Genomic DNA, 18,736 nt, shown 5'->3' with positions numbered 1-18,736 from the left:
ACCTATTTATAATTTTTACCATTACAGTGCAGGAGGATGTTCCATGTTGTGATTTTCCATTCTCTCCCCACACCGGCTTTGGGGATATGAGCTCCTCAATTTGAGAGTCATGGGAATAAGAACCCTTCTGTTTTAGTTCCAGAGTGAGATTTAAGCACTGGAGAGAATAGCATCTAGGGGTCAATGCAAGCATTTGGCATGGACTGAATTCCCCCATATTTCTGGTTCTTGGTTCATGCTGTGACCAAGGCTGTTGTAGACCCAGGGCCACCAGGCATGGTGCTCTGAGGAACTGCCTGAGTTTCCAGAGTCAGAGATGCTGGGCTGAGGCACTGCTTTGCTTTAGGACACTTGGGCCAAATCAGAAAATAGAAAAATGAATCTTAATCTGAAACGAAAACATTAAAAGTCAGCTCTGGGAATGTGCTTTTTTTTTTTTTTTTTCAGAGCAGAACACAGGCATTTACTCTTGGAAGTGGAGAAGGCAGTATATTGTTTTAGATTTTTTAGAAGGAAGAGAAAAGTCATGGTTTCTGTCCTCTGAAACCTTACATTCTGAGATACACTTACTAATTTCTTACTATTTTGTGTTTGCTTCTATTCTTTATATTTCTTAGTTTTCTGGTTCTTCTCCTTCTAATAGATTTTTATTGTACTATGTGGGAGTATAATTGATATGCATTTGATATGGCTTTAATAATGGACATTTACTTTATCCAAGTAATTCTAAAAGATAATCATCTTGTAAAAGTATTTTCTTGGGCTTTGCTCTCTCACCATAACTGTATGGGGTTTTGTGGTAAGTAAGAACTTTTCTGTTATCTTGAAGCAAGTTTTAAGTTATCACCATCAGGGGAGACTTACTCTGTTCATGATGTTGCAGAGCTGGGGTTTTTTTGCTTTTGAGTAACAAGACCATTCTCCCATACTCAGCGTTGAGCATCTCAATGGCCCATATCTTCACCTTTCCATGTCTAAGAGCTTTTCCTTATCCATTGATGCTTATAAACCTTATTTCTGAGATTTAAAAATGCTCAGCTTAGAGTGTGTGTTAATACCATCAGATATGTTGATTCAACATTTATAAAATATCAAAGAAATTCCTCCTGGAATGTAGTTAAAGAATCAAAAAAGCTAAAATCAGACTTTACACATAGATTAAATTAATGGGATGAGCAGCTGTTCTTTTTTTTTTTTTTTTTTTAATGAGGCGATCAGCCCTGTGCTAACATCTGCCAATCCTCCTCTTTTTTTTTTTTTCCTGAGGAAGACTGGCCCTGGGCTGACATCCATGCCCATCTTCCTCCACTTTATATGGGACGCCGCCACAGCATGGCTTGCCAAGCAGTGCATCGTGCTCGCCCAGGATGCGAACCGGCGAATCCTGGGCCGCGGCATCGGAGTACACGCACTTAACCGCTTGCACCATCAGGCTGGCCCCCGAGCAGCTGTTCTTAGTTCAATAAATTTTCATTATTATTGAAGTTACTCATATGAATATTTTTCGTTCTAATAAATAAATTATACAACATTTTGAATTTTTTTATTTTTCAATTTCTGGATTAAAACATCTCAAGTCTTGAGTATTTATCTGGTGAATCACAAATAGTATAATTTGCATGTTTTGAAGGGCTAATTGTTGGGCATTTTTTCTTTGTGTATCTATTTTTTTCCCCTGCTCTGAAGTTTTTTTTTTTTTCTGAGGAGCAAATTTGACAGTTTTGGTGACTTCTGTGTGTTTGGCACTGGCCTTTTTTTTTTTTTTTTTTAGTTTTATTTATTTATTTTTTTTCCCCCAAAGCCCCAGTAGATAGTTGTATGTCATAGCTGCACATTCTTCTAGTTGCTGTATGTGGGACACGGCCTCAAGCATGGCCAGAGAAGCGGTGCGTCGGTGTGCGCCCGGGATCCGAACCCGGGCCGCCAGCAGCAGAGCGCGCGCACTTAACGGCTAAGCCACTGGGCCGGCCCTGGCCTTTTTAGTTGACCTCCAAACTTGCTTTCACTGAAATATTAAAATATCCTGGCTTTGTTAACTTCACTTAGGAATTATTTCTAAGCCCCAATCCTGATGATAAAGGGCTTGAGGGTGTGGTTATCTAATGGCCTGGATAAATACCACTGTATTCACCCCAAAATGTGACTCCCTGTCCTCATATTGACCTTGATTTCCAGTGTACCAGTGGGTGATCAGACAGCAGAACATACTGCCAATTACAGAAAACCGAACAACAAGACCTTTTCTGTGTAAATAAAACATCTGGGCTGGAGCCTTATTTTTGGCTCAATAAGGCTGCTCTCTAAAGACATTCGTGTGCCTTTTATGTTGGTGTTCATTTAATCAGGGTCTTCTCTGTTTTCCCATCCTGCTTTATCCTCAGTGTCTAACACAGTGCTTGGCTTGCAGAGGATGCTTTGTGGTCATTTGTTGAAGGAATGGTAGATCGTGCTTCTTATGGGCCAAAATAGGGATGAGGGGAGGGAAGTGGAAAAGGATGGAACTGGCAGGAGGGGCAAGTGCAAATTGGGAAAGTTTGGTAGGATTTAGCAGGAAATTTGATGTAGAGGGACTCTTGAACCAATAATATGGAGACCTCTCTTCCTTTTTGCTGCTTGGTCACTTACATACCATTTGTCTCTGGGAAAAGGGATAAAGGTAGTTTGAACTCCCTCACAGTGGTGTGAAGATTTAGTAAGATAATAGATGGGAATGTTCTACACTTGGAGAGTATAAGGCACTAGATAAATGAAAGTTGTTATTGGAACTAATGGTGAATAAATGCTGTTTTCAAAGTGGGGTGGCTCCTTAAAGGTACTAACTTTGAAAAGTGGAGTAAGCTGTTTTGTTGAAAATGGAGATAATGATTGAACTGGAAACAATGATGTTTAGCCAAGAGGGCATTCTATGCCATTTATCAGTAAGAGCTTTTGAAATATCTTAGTGAGTGCCTATTGATTTTTCTTTTTCATTCTCCTTTGCTTTTTGGTTTTGAGTTGTGTATTAGAGCAGGATTCAGGGGGAAGGTTAAACATGTAGATTCATTGTGGTGATTCTAATTTTGTAGGCCTGGGCTGGCTCCTGGGAATTAACATTTTTAATGTCCTCCAAGTGAATCTGTTGCGCAGCTAGATTTGGGAACCCCTGATAACTAGTCAGTATCCTGTGGTTCTGGTGGTAAGCAAATACACTGCTGACACCTGTTTGAAACTTCATTTTTTGCAAATTTCCTGTTAATCTTATAAAGCATGACCAGTTGATAATCTGGCTCTCCAGCAAACAGTAAACACTTTTCAGCAGAAACACCCTCCTAAAAAGTTTGGCAAAATTCAGATAAGGGCCCTCTTGAATGTATACAGGAGAGGAATTATCAGTGGAAGTAAGGGAGGAAGAAGGGAGATTTTAATGCGTCTGATCTGTGTTGAAATTGTGTTGCAGTTGCTGCTCTTATGGAGCAGAGATGCCTGTTTAATTTTCTTTCTTTCTTTTTTTGTTAGCTTTTTGCATCTGTAGTGAATACGCAAAAAGTTTGGGTATTAAAAATTATAATATTTTATCAGCCGTACATTGAGATCGTGTAGAACAACCTAAAGTCTTGAGGCAACAGACAAGAATCTGGGGACAATCTGTCTAGTCTAAGGATCTGCCTCCTGCATCAGGTTGAGAATGGACACCTGGGAGCTTGATTGTCATCTTTCTAATCAAGGCTAATATTGGTGGCTGAGCAAAGAGATGGAAAATAAAATTGATAAGCTGAGTTCAGTTTTCTGGTTTGCATTTACAGCTATGTTTTGAGACGTTTTCTGTGCTGGAGGTAGAGGCAGCTCCATTTCATATGTGTCTGACCTCAAGAGGGTTATAGCCTTGTGAGGAATTTAGGTGGTAATTCCTAGCTTGTTCTGTTTGATTCTCCCGTCTGCTCTGGGATGACTCAACAGCCTCTTGTCTGAAGATAAGAAAACCTTCTGGCCCTCACATAGGTCTATTTTGGATGAGTCTTACTGCAAGTATTCTTTATCATCATATTTAAAAATAATGTTTCCTCTTTTTTTAAACAAGTGTTACTTGTTCATTGTAGAACAGTTACAAAATACGTATAAGAAAAAACAGGATATGTTTGGGCCCTCTTAAGCATGTGCTCCTTCTAGTCAGTGACCCCAAAGGAAACTGTTATTCTGACCTCCATCCTTGTAGATTAGTTTTGCCTACTGGTAATCTTCACATGGAATGGCATCATAGAGTATGTACTCTGTTGTATCTTTTGTGTATCAGTAGTTTGTTCTTCTCCTGTTGCTGTATAGCATTCCATTGTAGGAGCTGCAGTTGCTGCAATTTATTTACTCATTCTGCGGAAAAATCATTTTTACAAACGTGGAATCGCATTGTACATGGTATACTGACTTTTACATTAATTTAACATTACATTTTAGACTGTCTTTCCTTATTAAATGTGTCATTTTTAAATAATTTTTTTATGGCTGTTCAGATGTAGTCATTGGATAAAATTATTCTAGTATGTTTTATTAAATGTCCTAATTATTGGGCATTTGCATTATTTCCTATTATTTGCTCTTATGAATAATGAGGTGATAAATATCTTTCTAGGCTGGTCTCATAATTGTCTAAGATTATTTGCTTAGGACACGTTGTTATAGGTAGATGTTATGGGTCCAAGGGTTTGCAGGCTGTTAGTAGGTATTGCTAAATTGAAGTATGCATTCCTAAGCATCTCAGAAAACTCCCCAGGGGCATGGCAGTTGGCAGTGTTGTATAGACCTACGTTTGAAATGGGATCAGGAACAACTACATAATTTGCAGAGCCCAGTGCAAAATGAAAATGCAGAGCCCTTTGTTCCAAATGGTTAAGAATTTCAAAACAGTGACAGCAGAACATTCAACAAAGTATGTAGCCCTTCTGACAGGTGAGCCCTGTGCAGTTGCCTAGATCACATGTCCTTGAAGCCAGCCCTGAATGGGATGCATGCACTGGTGTGCCCAGTATCCCAAGAAAAGCCTCCAATTGGGCCAGTTCACAAACTGTTGTATAATTTGAATCTTTGTCCACCACTCAGGATGCTAGTAAGCTTGCACTGAATAGGCAGTTTTCTAGGTAGTAGGATTGTGGGAAGGGACATGGGATCTGAGGTTATCTGTGTGGATTCAAATAGTGGTCCTGCCACTTATTTTTTTTTGACTTTAGCAAATTCACCTCTTTGAACCTCAGTTTTTTCATCTGTAAAGCAGGCTTAATATTACCTACTTCATACGATTGTTGAGAAAATTAACTGAAATGCGTATATATAAAGGACGTAATACAATGCCTTACCACAATGCAATATTGAAAAGTATTGTCTGTTATCAATTTTTAAATACTATGTTTTCAGAAACTGAGCCACCCTGCCCTATAAAATATACCTGCACTAGTCTGCTAGGTTCTTGAGATTTCACTGTTTGATTATTCCTTAGTGTTATGGCATTCCCTGCTGCTGCCCATTGTTATAATTTAGGGGTGTTGTTAATAACCCATTCCTGGGACAGGTTAAAAGAGAGCAGCTCAGGGGCCGGCCCCGTGGCATAGCGGTTAAGTGTGCATGCTCGGCTGCTGGCGGCTCGGGTTCGGAGGATCCCGGGCGCGCACCGACATACCGCTTGTCAGGCCATGCTGTGGCAGCATCCCATATAAAGTGGAGGAAGATGGGCATGGATGTTAGCTCAGGGCCGGTCTTCCTCAGCAAAATGAGGAGGATTGGCATGGATGTTAGCTCAGGGCTGATCTTCCTCATACACACACACACACACACACACACACACACACACACACAATAAATAAATAAATAAATATTAAAAGAGAGCAGCTCAGAGGGAGAGAGCCCTTGGAGCAGAGGTCAGAGAGGCGAGGGGGATGTTTGGTCTCACATGGCTATTGTGCAGAGAGTGAGTGTGTGACCTGTGATAGCAGAGTGGGAGAGAAGGCTGGAAAGATGAGGGGTTCATTTAAACCTCCAAGGGCTTTGAAGGGCAGAATGGGGAGGGAGGGACTCATTGCCAAGTGGTTTATGGTGATCAAGTGTCACCTAGAAGTTAATGAAGTACAAAGGTTTTGGAGGTTACCAGAGCTGGATTTGTACTGGGAGCATTTAACTTCTCAGACACTGTGCTTCTCTTTCTGTAAATGGGAATAATAGTGGTGGTGGTAGTAGATAGCATTATTATTATTCCTCGTGTTAGTAGTATTAACTAACATTTATTGAATGCTTACCCATATTACCTTGAGTGCTTTACATATATTACCTTATTCACCCTTGGAGTGACCTATGAAATGGGTATTATTAACGTGTTTTCCAGAGAGGACTGAGATTCTCAGATCTTCAGGAACTTGCCTATGTGGGCGGGTCCCTATTGTGTGTTAGAGATGAGATATGAATCCAAGTAATCTGACTCCAGGAACCACACCCTTAATCCCTGTCCTGGGAGTGTGTGTGTTTGTGTGTGTGTATAATGTGTGTGTGTGTTAAGGCTGAAAACTGCTTAGCACTTATTGAGAACTCTGTAAATTGAATTGGTTCTCTGGAGGCACAATTATATAAATGGGTTTGATAAGATAGGGTGGGAAAGACTACATATTCTGGCGTGCTGGAGTGCATATATGAGCCCGGCAGTCTCCACAGAAGTGTTAGACCCAGGGAGTTAGACAGGGCATGACCAGGCAGTCTGACCTGCTGACCTTGTCTTTCCTTTCGGCTGCCCCTCCATGTGGTTCCAGGAGATTGCCAAAAACATCGTGATTACAACTGAGATGTCATCACAACAAGAATATCTGTGGAACCTTTTTTTTTCCCCTCAAAGAAACTTTAATTAAATTCCCATCATGAAAACAATTAGGCAAGATTTGCCATACCTAACCAGTCAATAATTCAGGGACAGGATCTCATTAATAGTTTTTGCTTTCTCGAAACTACCATTTTGAGGATTCAGAACTGGTGGCTGTGTGCTCTGGGGATTAATTCCTGATCCATATTTTCTCTGAACTTTTTTATTTTCCCAAATCCAGAAGAGAACACATTTTTAAATGACCCCAACTAGGGGACTGATCGTATGAACTGCCATTCACTTTCACAAAGGTGTTCCTAGATTTGAGCTGTGTTTTCTGTGTCATGCTTCCATTGTGTTCTATGTTGAATTATGTCTGCCTGTGGACAAAGCAATAGATGTGACTCAGATACAGGTACTGCGTGAGTAAGTGAGCAAGCCTCTTCTTTTTTTTTTTTTTTGAGGAAGATCAGCCCTGAGCTAACATCCATGCTAATCCTCCTCTTTTTTGCTGAGGAAGACCGGCTCTGAGCTAACATCTATTGCCAATCCTCCTCCTTTTTTTCCCCAAGGCCCCAGTATATAGTTGTATGTCATAGCTGCACATCCTTCTAGTTGCTGTACGTGGGACGCAGCCTCAGCATGGCCGGAGAAGCGGTGTGTCGGTGCGCGCCCGGGATCTGAACCCCGGGCCGCCAGCAGCGGAGCGTGCGCACTTCACCGCTAAGCCACGGGGCCGGCCTAAGCCTCCTCTTTTAACATAATTTTCCAGATACTGTGGTGGCTTATCTCTCAGCCCGGTGAAGGCTGCCCCCTACTGACTTTAGCAGGTGGAACTCCTGAGACATTTGGTTCAAATTCCCTGGTGAAAGTATTGAGATGTACTATAAATTTCTCCCCTTCTTTTGCTTCTTCCCTTCGTCTTCCCTACCCTCCGTCCTTCTCTCTATTCTTTTGTTCCTAATGCGTTAGTGATTTCCTACCATGTGCTAGTCATTGCAGTTGGAATTGATGCAATCAAGAAAAAAAAAATACAGGTAAAACCATTAGGAAAAACATTTGTCATTATCTGTTTAAGTTGAAACTGTGCATGTCCTATGACCCAGATATTCAACTGCTAGATCCTCTAGAGATACTTGTGCACATATGTCCCTTTGATGCATTATAAATATTTTCTTTACAGCAGTGTTGATAATAACCTCAAACTGGGTCCATATTAAATATCCATCTTGGTAGAGTGGTTAAATAATTTGGAATATTTTCAAACAATAGAACACTATGCAGCAATGAAAACGAATGAACAACAGCTCTATGCAACAATATGGATGCATCTCAACTGAGCGTGTGGATTTTATTCTCTGTGCCTTAATAAATAGTCAGTGACAAGATTAGTGTGTGCTTAGGAAGCTGACTTTGGGCTGTGTGGATTATGGGGAGCCCACGTTGGAGACAAGGACCCTGTTGGGAGGCAGTTGTGGTGGTCCTGGAGAGAGAAAATGCTGTGCTAAACCCAGGGAGTAGCAATACAAAGGGAGAGAATGACATAGACTATTGAAGGATGTTAGAAATAAAATAAACACAATCTGGTGACTGATTGAATGTTTGGATTGATTAGAAATGGAACTGTATAATGTGTTGCTGAGATTTCTAATCTCATAGACTAGGAGGATGGTTGCGTCATTAAGATAGGAGCAGGACTAGGATTTTGAGGCAGTAGATAATGAATCTGCATGACATCAAGGTATATGACCTCGGGAAAGTTATTTAACTTCTCTTTACCACAGTTTCCTCATGTGCAAAAGAGAGAAAAAATTTTAAGAGTAACAACTTCAGAAGATAATATAGTGTCTGATACCTAATACACACTGTTACTATCCAGTTTTTTGAGGAGTAAGTGTGACCATGAGTATATAACATCATAAATGTGATGCAGTCCTTCAGGCTTAACAGAGATAAAAGACAAGTGTAGGAAGACTTGACCATTTTTATGTCTCTTGAATGAAACATCGAACACTTCAAGGTTGAGGGCAAGAGAAAGTCTTAGGACAAAAGGCACAAAAAACTGAGGTTACATAGTGTGGGAGAGGAAAGCCAAGAAGTGATTTAATGAGACTTTAAATGAAGGGTGAGTCAGAAGTTAGCATGTACCTTTGCTGAAAATGGTTCTTCGTAGCACAGAGCCTTTTAAAGAATAACTTTTTATTTATATAAAAATGATCCTCAGGGTCTTATTTTTGATATTTTTGGCGATTTCCGACTAATACATATTTATTATAGAAAATTAAACAAAGTAAATAAATAACACCTATAATTGTGATGCCCAGAGATTCTTTTTGTATTTCAGCTCTATCCATTTGTCCATCTAGCTATTTATATATCCGTCCATCCGTCTTTTCTTCTTTTTTTTTAAAGAGCTGAAATTAAACTGTATGTTGTTGTGTAACCTGCTGTGTTTTACTCAGGAACTTAAATGGAGGCTTATCTAGCATGAAGGATTTAGGTTAGCTATGTGTAGTAAGAAGAAAATGTCTGATGTGCTTTGTCAATGAGTTATTGAGGGAAAGTGCAACATTTTCTTCTCTGGCAGTCTTAAAATATAATAGGATAAACTCTCATCTTGTTGATGTCAAGGGCATGACCCTGCTTTACTGCCCTGTTATTCTCTAATATGTGGGCAAACCCTGAGAGTGCTTTTCTGAGCACTTGCTTCTCCCAATAGTGGCAGAAAGAAATAAATATTGGTTAGAATATGATGTAAGACAGACTTTTATTAATCTCTCACTTATAGTTGCCTTGAGGACTCAAGAGTACATCTCTCCCAAGAGTGTGTGACTGCTCAACTTTTCACTTTTAAATATTAAAGTCACTGTAAAATTCTACTCTGACTAATCTGGAATAAAGACAGGAAAGATTAGTGTCACTAGGATATAGTTTTACATGAGCAAATCATTTTAAATAGGCTTAATCTAAGAGGTGGAAGCTGCTTTGCCTAGACTGACTGTTTGCCTAGACTATTTATGTCAGATTGGCTAGGATAATTCTGTGTGTGTGTGTGTGTGTGTGTGTGTGTGTGTGTGTGTGAGAGAGAGAGGGAGAGAGAGAGAGAAATGTTCTGAAGGCTTCCTTTTACTGTGTGCATGATCTAAATGTGGAGGCCACTGCTATTAGAGAATTAGAGAGGTCTAATGAAGAGGTTATGATAAATATTTTTACCCAAATCACAGCTTTTTGGATCCATAATTTTCTTAGAACACCTTTCTTAGTGTCAGTGAATGTGTTTATATATACATGTACACACCCCCCCCAATACACATATAGGAGACATGGCTCCCATCTCTTTTCCATAGAGATATAAGAAGGTAGGGGGAAGTATTTTCTTTGTTGAATATTTTTGATTGTAAAGAAATTTAATATTAATTCATTCATTTAACAAATACTCATTGAACTCATTGAATGTAGGCACTGTGCTGAAAATGGGAGATAGGAGACCATCTAAAAACATTAAGGAGTGACACCAAGCTTTTTAGTCAATGATGCACATGTAACTGTTAGTCTGTACCTATTACTTGGTGCCCTCAGAAGAGAAATCCTTGTGCTTTCAGGATAAAGTCTAAACTCCTCAGCCTGAAGACCATTTGCAGTCTGGTCTCCATTTGTCCTTCTAGCCTCATCTCCTAACATCTCCTTTGCCCACTTTGTATTCAGGTCATTCCTATGGGAAGAATTTATCAAGCCCTTTACTGAGTATTGGGCATTTGCAGATAACTTGCAGCTCCTCATACCTGTTCCTTCATGCTTTCATGCTTTCTTGCCTGAGTCCTTGTGGTTTTCCTCTAGTGGAATGCTTTGCCTCTAATTGCTGGTGTGACGCTCACCCACTTGTCTATTTGTCTTTCCCACTAGTCATTGAGATCTTGGAGGACAGAGTCTGTCTCCTTCACCTTGGGCTTCAAGCCCCCAGTGTGGTATTTAGCATATAGTAACCTCTCAGTCAGTGTATGCTGAACAAATGAATGAACACAGAAGAGTTAAGTGTAATCCAAATCTCTTGTGGTGGTGAACTCTTTCAGCTTTTGTTTATCTGAGAATGTCTTAATTTCTCCTTTTTTTGTGAGGAAGATTGGCCCTGAGCTAACATCTGTTGCCAATCTTCCTCTTTTTTGCTTGAGGAAGATTGTCCCAGAGCTAACATCTGTGCCAGTCTTCCTCTATTTTGTCTGTGGGATGCCGCCACAGTATGGCTTGCTTGATGAGCAGAGTGTAGGTCCGTGCCCTGGATCCGAACCCACGAACCTCGGGCTGCCGAAGCAGAGCACGCGAACTTAACCACTACATCACTGGGCCAGCCCCATTAATTTCTCCTTCATTTTTGAAGGATAGCTTTGCTGGATATAGTATTCTTGGTTTGCATTTTTTTCTTTCAGCACTTTGAATATATCATCCCAATTCCTTCTGGCCTACAAAGTTTTTCCTGAAAAATTCATTGAAGATCTTATGGGAGTTCCCTTGACAAGTTGCTTTTTTCTCAAGTCCATTGAGCCTCTTGAATTTGGATGTCCATTTCCTTCCTCAAATTTGTGAAGTTTTCTGCCATTATTTCTTCAAATAGGCTCTCTGCCCCCATTTCTCTCTTTTCTCCTTCTGGGACTCCCATAATGTGTATATTGACCCATTTGGTGATATCTTTTAGGCTCTCTTCAGTTTTCTTCATTCTTTTTTCTTTTTGCTCCTCTGACTAAATAATTTCATGACTTGTATTCAAGTGTGTTGATTCTTTCTTCTGCTTCATCAAATCTGCTGTTGAACCCATCTAGTGAATTTTTTAATTCAATAATAATATTCCTCAGCTCCTGAATTTCTTTCTTTTTTTTTTTTTTTTTTTTTTTTTTTTGTGAGGAGATCAGCCCTGAGCTAACATCCGCCAATCCTCCTCTTTTTTTTGCTGAGGAAGACGGCCCTGGGCTAACATCGGTGCCCATCTTCCTCCACTTTATATGGGACGCCGCCACAGCATGGCTTACCAAGCAGTGCGTCCGTGCGCGCCCGGGATCCGAACCAGCGAACCCCGGGCCGCCGCAGTGGAGCGCGCGCACTTAACTGCTTGCGCCACCGGGCCAGCCCCCTTTCTTTTTTTTTTTTTTTTTTTTTTTTTTTTTTACTAGTTTCTATGTTGATATTCTCATTTTGTTCATGTATCATTTTCCTCATTTCATTTAGTTGTCTATCTGTGTTCTCTTTTAACTCATTGAGCATCTTTAAGATGGTTATTTTGAATTCTTTGTCAGGTAATTCATGCATCTCCATTTCTTTAGGGTTGGTTTCTGGAGATTTATTTTGTTATTTTTGATTGGGCCATGTTTCCTTGTTTCTTTGTATACTTTGTGATCTTTTGTTGAGACTTGGGCATTTGAAACGACAGTCACCTCTCCCAGTCTTTGTGGACTGGCTTCATGCAGGAGGTGACCTTCATCAATCAGCATGAGTAGAGATTCTGGGGGTGGGGGGGGTCTCTCAAATCTTTTCTGAGGATGTTTCTTCTCTGGGCTTGTGTGTGTAATTTCTCAGTTAAAGAGATTGGCTCCTGTTCTCAAGAGTGCATAACCTCTTGCTCTCTCTGATGTCTGTCCGTGGTACTGGAGACTCTCTAGTGCTGTAATAAGTCACCTTGCTTGCCTTTGTTCTGAGCAGCCCCCAGGCATCTGAAGTATACTGTCATTTACGTTAGCATGCCGAGTCAGATGAGACAGAAAACTGTTCCTTGGGCAATCCCCCTGTAAAGCCAGAATGTTGGACATACATTCTACTCTTCTCTTTCCCTCCCAAGGGAGAAGCCAGGAGTGGGGAGTGTTCTCCTGATGGCACTGCACTGTGCTGGGTGGATGGGGGCTATGGCAGGGAAATGCAACAGACTTTCTTACTCACTTTGATGTGGCTCTGCTTGGCTTTGCACTCACCTGGGGTGCTACAACCTCTTAATTGGTTTATGGGATTGTTACAAAGGCAATTTGGTCCATATATTGTTGTTAAGTTGGTATCTCCATGGGGGGATGAGGGCCTGGGGTTTCCCACTCTGCCGTCTTTCTGACGTCACTCGCAGGTGTTATACAAATCTCTGTTTTATGAAGTGGAGATAATATTAGTAGAACTTTAAATAGGGTAGTGGCATATCTGTCTCCCCTCTCTTTCCAGTCAAGGATTAAAGAAGTCATTCCAGGCTTCTGGCTTTCCTGTCTCTGTCTCTGTCTGTCTGTCTGTCTGTCTGTCTCTTTAGTAATGGTTGCTAACATTTAATGAATGCTCATTGTCTGTTAGGAACTGTTCATGTTCCTGTTGTATGTATTAACTTATTTACTTCTCACAGTAGTTGTAAAAGTGAAGATACTATGATTATTCCCATTTTACATGTGAGGAAACTGAGTTAAGAGAATCTAAATAATTTACCCAAAGTCATACAGCTGATAATTGTATTAGATAAAATTTCAAAAAGCCATTTTACATCATGAAATGAATATATATATTAACTATATATTATATATTAATAAATATAAATATTTATATTAACTATATATAAATAAATATATATTAACTATATATTATATATTTAATATATAATATATAGTTAATATATATAACTTACAATCAGTTAAGTTTATTTGTTGTGGGTCAACAATCAGTTAAGTTTATTTGTTGTGGGTCAAGTAGAGCAACTTTTTTTTTGTTTTAAATCATGTGAATTTTTTCACGCGGTCATATTGGTTTATAACATTGTATAAATTTCAGGTGTACATCATTGTATTTCTGTTTCTGCATAGATCACATCATGTTCACTGCCCAAGTACTAATTACAATTCATCACCACACACGTGTGCCTAATCATCCCTTTCGCCCTCCTCCTTCCCCCCTTCCCCTCTGGTAACCACCAATCCAATCTCTGTCTCTATGTATATGTTTGTTGTTGTTTTTAAAGACTGTTGATACCCTGAGTATCACAATTTGATTATGGAATTATTTATTAGGTATGGCTAGAAATCCTGTGTTCTGCAGTTGTTTGAATAATGCACCCATATAATTTCTTTTCTTCCCAGCTTTATTGAGATATGATTGACAGATAATATTGTGTAAGTTTGTGTAAGTTTAAGATGTACAATGTAATAATTTGATATATGTATATATTGCAAAATGATTACCACAATAAGGTCAGTTAAGAAATCCATCACTGCACATAGTTGCATTTTTTTTGTGGTGAGAATTTTTTTTTTTGGGTGAGGATGATTAGCCTGAGCTAACATCTGTTGCCAATCCTCCTCTTTTTGCTGAGGAAGACTGACCCTGGGCACATCCGTGTCCATCTTCCTCTACTTTATATGTGAGACACCTGCCACAGTGTGGCTTGATAAGTGGTGTGTAGGTCTGCAACCAGGATCTGAACCTGTGAACCCCGGGCCGCTGAAGTGGAGCACGTGATCTTAACCACTGGGCTGGCTCCCGTGGTGAGAATTTTTAAAGTCTACTCTCTTAGCAACTTGAAAAAAATATTCTTTAATTTGAGTAAGACTGTTGCTTATATTATATAAACTGTAAGTCTGTTTTTAACAAAATCTTTTGTTGTAACAGGCAATTATTGAATTACTATGGATATTATTTTGTGATTATAAGTGGTAATTATACTGTTGGAAATCCCTATAGTTGAAATATCCAAACATAGAATGACATCAAAGATGCATATTTTTGCTTTTTGCAGGACAGAGTTTGTTCAGAGAGGCAGGATTTCGATCACAGGGGCTGGCTTTCTGAACTACATTTTGGAAACTTTTGCCAGCACCTTCTTAAGACAGGGAGCCCAAAAGGTAAGCTTGTTTCCCCTTTGAACCAATGTTAATTTTAAGAAACCATGGAGATTCCCACTGACTTCTTGAATAAGGCTCATAAGCAGACATAACAAGAAAAAAATACAGCTAATAAATAGATGCAAAAATAATTACCCTCACTAATTATTGCATAAAACCAAATCAAAGTAAAACTAAGGTGCCATTTGTGGCCCATTAAATTAAAAATATGCCAATGAAGAGTATGTGATAATGTGGAGGATACTTATAGTCTAATTAAGAGAAATAATCAGAATGAATAATTATATTTACAGTATATATAATATGACAACTGTTTAATAAAAAAGATAATGGCTAATATTTATTGAGTGCTTACTATGGTGCTACTCACTGTAAAATGAATTTTTATTTATTATCTCATTTATTCCTCACAAACCTTTGAAATGGCTGTTATTTTTGTCCTGATGTTATGGATGAGGAAGACACAGAGATCTGGAGCTTCTGGTTGTCTATTATTGTGGTTTTCAAACTCTGTAGTTGTGAGAGCTTACGCTTCCGTGAAGGTGATCCAGAGCCCACTTTGATGTTCTAAGATCCTGTGTACCCTGTTTTAAGTAGAGCTACTCTGTTTTTAATGTGTCTTACATGATATTACACATGAGATTGAGATATCCTATTTTCTTGCCTAGAGCAAAGTCCATTCCTTATGCATCTTTATATGCCTATTACAGGTATTTTGAGGTGTTTTAAAATTATTATTTATAATATTTTATTGTTATTATTGTGATGATGAGCATAATCACTTATTTCTGGGATTTACTTAGGACTTATGCACATGTTACCTCGTTTTGTTTTGTGGGTTAGGCTTAATGGCTGGTCTAAAGAACTATTGTTATGACCTCAGAGATTTTTCTGGGTAGTTGATCTTTGTTCTTGTTTTGCAGATCTAGGTTCAAGAATGAACCTGGACCATGATGCGTTAGTCTGGCAGGCTGGGGGTGATGAATGAGTATTTGGTACTGTACTTTACTCCATAGACATACTGTTGAGATTAATGATGTGTTCCTGGCTTGGATGAGCACATATCCAGCCTGGCCCAGCATGTTTAAGCCTGGGCTTGAAGGGAGTAGTCGAGCTTCCCCACAGTCTGATGTGACTGTCACTCATAAGAAATTATTGCAGGCTTTTCTGCTATATTGTAAATTATGCATTTGTAAAAACCCCCATGTTCTGCAAAATTGCACTCTAATAATAATAGGGCTGATGAGAAAATAATTTTGTTGCCATGTTCCTGACTGAGTTGACTTTTTGTACATTGTTTAGATCAGGAGTGGCAAACTTGTGCTGTAAAGAACCAGATAGTAAATATGTTAAACTTAGTGGGCCAAGAGGCAAAATCAAGATATCATGTAGGTACTTTATAACAGGAGAGAAACAAATTTGCACAAATTTTTTACTGACTGAATTAAAAATATAATAATAATAATTGAGTATAGTTTTTTTTTGTTTGTTTTGTAATACAGGTCTACTAAGTATAATTTTTAGAAGAATAGAATTCTTTTTTGGGGGAGAGATAACATTTAGGTGAATTGGGGTGAAATGTTGGTGTTCCCTCCCATCAAATTCATTGCAAATGTTCTTTTGTAAAAACCATTCTTATCTCGTGATCCACACAAACACAGGTGGTGGGCTGGATTCAGCCTGTGGGCTATAGTTTGCCAACCCTTGCTTTAGATAAATAAATATTGTTTGATTAATCCAGGTGGGTCTTTATTTGACCTGTCCATCAATCTGAACCTATTAATGACTTTTAACCATACAGTGCTTGTGTGCATTCTGACCCTGTGAGATGCACAAAGTAGACATTATTCTTCCTGTGTTATTGATGAGCAATGTCTTGACGAGATGAGCGCACCTGAGATGTGGGGTGGCTGCATCCCTGCCTTCCTTCCTCCTACAGACATATACTGAGCACCTGCTTTGTGCCAGGCACTGTGTTAAGTGTGGGCTAAATGGATGTGCTCAAGGTCACAGGACTAGCAAAGGGTGGAGTCTGGACTCAAATCCTCATCTTTTATCAATAATCTTACCCTTGCCACTTTATGGTGCAGCCCTCAGATGAATGAAGTGGAATGTTTGCCTACTCAGCATGATGAACTCCACAGATACTGCTGTGCGTTAGATGCATTTGTGTTGTGGTCTCGTTCCTCTTGTATTTATTAGGACTCTTTGGTTGCAAGTAACAGAAACTACTTTAGGCTAGCTTATTATAAGGGGCCAAGGGTGGTGAGGCTCCCATGCTTCAGACTGTCTGCACTGGGATTTGAACACTTCCAGGAACCCAGGCAGTATTCCTTCTTCAGCTCTTGTCTGTAAGACTAGGCATCTGTTTTGTTCTCTTCCTCTGTAGACTGGCTTTCTTTGCTCCACAGGCTGTGTAGTGTAATGTGGACCTCCACAGTCCAAATGTACATGTTATATAGAGTTCTCACCAACAAAGAGATTGATGGCATACTTCTTTCATTTCCAAATTCTCTGGAAGGGATGCTCATTGGCCTTCCATAGGTCAAGCAGGGCCAGGGGGGTAGAAGTCAGGTTGTACAAATATGGCTCATCCTCTGCCATGACCATGTGGATCAGGATTAGGGTGTCAGTTCCCAGAGAAAGGGGTGGTGTGGTACGTGAATACTCCCAAAGGTTTCTGGCATGGTGTCTCAGTAGATTCTATGCTCTTGATAGCAGAGAGGGGGTTTTATTAATCTTAATCCCAATTCCCCCCAACCTGTAGTACCTTGGACAGTGCTCAGTACATTTATGTGGAGATGAGTAGAAGAGAGAGAGAATGCGCAGCCAGGGTCCACAGTTGGTTTCTGATGAATATTATCTGGAAATCATCAAGTGACTTTAAATTTTTAAAGTGAGGAACATAAGTGGTTCCTCGGTATTCTCACTTATTATGCTCGGCAGTAAGAGTATATTTTTCCTGCTAGCTTTTGCCTTTTCCAAATTTACTTTTTTTTTTCTTCAGATGCTTAGTTTAATTAGTTAGCATTTCAATTTTAGAAGCCACTCATCCTGAAGTGTCTTTTACCTTTTATCCAAATAGTGATATTTTCTGGTATCAGCCTGAGTTCCTGATAAAACCTTCACAGCTGAGCCAGCATAAATGGCTTCTGTGCAAGTCACCATGCGAGTGACTTTAGGTGACTTTACTTTCACTTTAGGACTTCATCCCTGAAGCTGTTTAGTGGTGGTAAAGGTGGGATCTGGTATCTGTTTTTTTCCCAGAAAAAGCAAAACTAGGTGCTCACAAAGTTTATCTCTCTGTGTTTGTAAATTAAAAGCTGGCCTTAGTTATGGACTCCCAAGCCGAGGTCACTTGTGTTTCTGTGCCTCTGGGGGCTTGTTCAATTGTTTTTCTTTTCTCCTTTTACCACTCTGAGGCGACTTGCAATTCAGGGGCCTTTCTGACTTTTCATCCATCACTTGGACCCCACTTTCCTCTTGGAGTAGAAGTATGTGGGCAGGAGAGTGAGGATTTCCCCTTGGGAGTCAAGTCAACAAATATGTCCTTGAAGTAGAGGCGGTTCTGAACTTACAGCCTACTAAAGCCTACTGTCTTTGTGATCTAGCACAAGTCACTTTACCCTCTGATTGTAAGTTTACTCATCCACAAAGTGAATTTTAATGCATTCCCACACGTGGATGTGAAATCTATGTTTGAAAGCTTTCAATAAATTGAAGAACACAGGTCAAATATACGTAAGGTGTTCTCTCTGTTTTCAAGAATTTAAAGAAATCCTACTCACATGTTTCTTTATCATACTTTCTTTTCTTTTTTTTTTTTGGTGAGGAAAATCAGCCCTGAGCTAACATCCATGCTAATCCTCCTCTATTTTTGCTGAGGAAAACTGGCTCTGAGCTAACATCTATTGCCAGCCCTCCTCCTTTTTTTCCCCCAAAGCCCCAGTAGGTAGTTGTATGTCATAGTTGCACAACCTTCCAGTAGCTGTATGTGGGACGCGGCCTCAGCATGGCTGGAGAAGCGGTGCGTTGGTGCGCGCCTGGGATCCAAACCCGGGCCACCAGTAGCGGAGCGCGT

The 18,736-nt window shown here is 39.7% G+C and overlaps 1 protein-coding gene across 5 annotated transcripts in view; it reads left to right on the top strand.

Annotated features, from left to right (window-relative positions):
• Window positions 1-18,736, top strand: part of PRELID2 (PRELI domain containing 2) — a 68,364-nt gene that overhangs the window by 22,443 nt on the left and 27,185 nt on the right. For all 5 annotated transcript variants that reach the window (XM_058543175.1, XM_058543166.1, XM_058543187.1 and 2 more), the window contains exon 5: window positions 14,550-14,655. In XM_058543175.1, coding sequence (XP_058399158.1) covers window positions 14,550-14,655 — 106 coding nt within the window. The remainder of the gene's footprint in view (window positions 1-14,549; window positions 14,656-18,736) is intronic.

This window comes from Diceros bicornis, chromosome 1, assembly GCF_020826845.1.
Source record: "Diceros bicornis minor isolate mBicDic1 chromosome 1, mDicBic1.mat.cur, whole genome shotgun sequence".
Lineage (NCBI taxonomy): Eukaryota > Metazoa > Chordata > Mammalia > Perissodactyla > Rhinocerotidae > Diceros > Diceros bicornis.
This window is presented reverse-complemented; position numbering and strand designations above follow the sequence as displayed.